This window comes from Micromys minutus (genome assembly GCF_963924665.1).
Source record: "Micromys minutus genome assembly, chromosome: 23".
Taxonomy (NCBI): Eukaryota; Metazoa; Chordata; class Mammalia; order Rodentia; family Muridae; genus Micromys; species Micromys minutus.
The window spans coordinates 37823174-37824808 of record NC_137958.1 but is presented as its reverse complement, the minus strand read 5'-3'; the positions used below and the strand labels follow the sequence as shown (position 1 = coordinate 37824808).

Here is a 1635-nt window from a genome sequence, read left to right as displayed (position 1 = left end):
ATGTCATTTGCATTTTGCTGTTGAACAAATATATTGAAAAAACATTAAATGTACCAAACAACCAACATTTATATGCTCTATTAAGTCTTAAACTCAATTCAGATATCATCCCTTATTTCAACCAGGAGATTCCCAATTACCTGGAAAGGCAGACAATAGAATCCAAATTTTGATTTACTCAATGGAGTCTTAATCCTGGCTCTAATTTTTAAAATGAAGCTGGTGCTGCAGAGAAATTAATAGTTATTAATATAAGTCACAACATTTTGAGCACACAGTTTATGGAAGACTGATATTCTATCCATCCACCATTGAAATGATTGACTTGGATGTGTTAGGTATGGCCTGGGAGGAACTGACCAGCTGAGAGGGCACAGCAGGGAAACAGTCTTCTTCTCATTCTTCCTTCTGTAGACAGATCATTCTCCTGAACAAGTCTTTGAACTTAGAGTTACTCAAGATGATTATGACGGAGTGGCCAGCAGGATATGCAGCCATGATTTCCTTCACCACAAAAAACTGATGGCTTCTGTATGGAACTCGAAATGTCATATTTGCCATGAAGGCAGCAAAGTAAGAAACAAAGAAACAGAAGAACGTGATCACTGTTTTTAATGCATTTATATGAGCTTTGGTTCTGGCATTTGACAGCTTGTGAGATTCGTTTTGCATCCGGTACATGTGCTTGTAGAGAGAAATGAGTAACATAGAGGTACACATCACAAACACGGTGAGGGGAAGCAGTAAGGTCAGGTTGATAAGGAGCAAATCATTATTTCTCATTAGCTTGACATCACTATTATTTAGTCTTGTGTTTCTCAGGACATACCCATCCTCAATTAAAGGGAAACCTACCTCTATACACACAGTTGCAGTTCCCAAAGAGGCCAGCAAGCTTCCCAGAAGCAACCAAACTGTGAGCTTTGAAATTCTGAATTTCAGCCAAAGAAACCAGGGCTGAATGAAGCCTGAAATCTTGAGGCAGTAAAAGACAGAAAGGCATGTGGCAAACCAGAGGCCAATTGAGCTAAAGAACATCCAAACGAACATTATCTTTGAACTATAAATATTTTCCTCATAAGAGTAGGGAAAGAACACAGAGAAGAAACTTTGTGTCATCAGCATTATCTGCAGCCCGAGTCTGGACAGCCCTGTGCACATCAAGAGGGTCTGCAGGATCAGAAATGTTCGGCTCTTGAACAAGTCATAGCAGTTCACAATGACAAGGAATCCATTCACTGTAGTTCCTAAGAGGAACTCTGCTGTCATGATGACCATGTGACAAATAACCAGAAAAGGGAAGGCCATGATGAATCTCAGCGTTCTTCTGAATGATCTTAGAATCTTCCTCTTGATAGTTCTCCACACAGAACCATAGGGTCCTAAGGAACCTGGCTGGCTGCTGGCCCCTGAATTGTAGTAGAGCCTTATGCATGCTTTTCTGTAAGAAAGAAAGTCAGATGGCTTTTCAACCGAGTGCTCATCATGGGAAACTGAGAATGCAAATTCAAACATTTGAATTATGACTGCTCTTTCCAATTATATTGGGGGAGGTGGTGGCTGCCATGTCTGAACTGCTTGCTCTGTTCTCTAATTTGGTCTGATTGTGACTATGTTTCAATTTACTACTGCTAT

The 1635-nt window shown here is 40.2% G+C and overlaps 1 protein-coding gene across 1 annotated transcript; it reads right to left on the bottom strand.

Annotated features, from left to right (window-relative positions):
* Positions 1-396: 396 nt before the first annotated feature.
* On the bottom strand, positions 397-1308 carry LOC308435766 (taste receptor type 2 member 2-like; the record flags this gene model as incomplete). The annotated part of the gene is made up of 1 exon (XM_080936515.1): positions 397-1308. The coding sequence occupies one exon, from the start codon at positions 1306-1308 to the stop codon at positions 397-399; it is 912 nt and encodes a 303-aa protein (XP_080792641.1).
* Between the last annotated feature and the right edge of the window lie 327 nt (positions 1309-1635).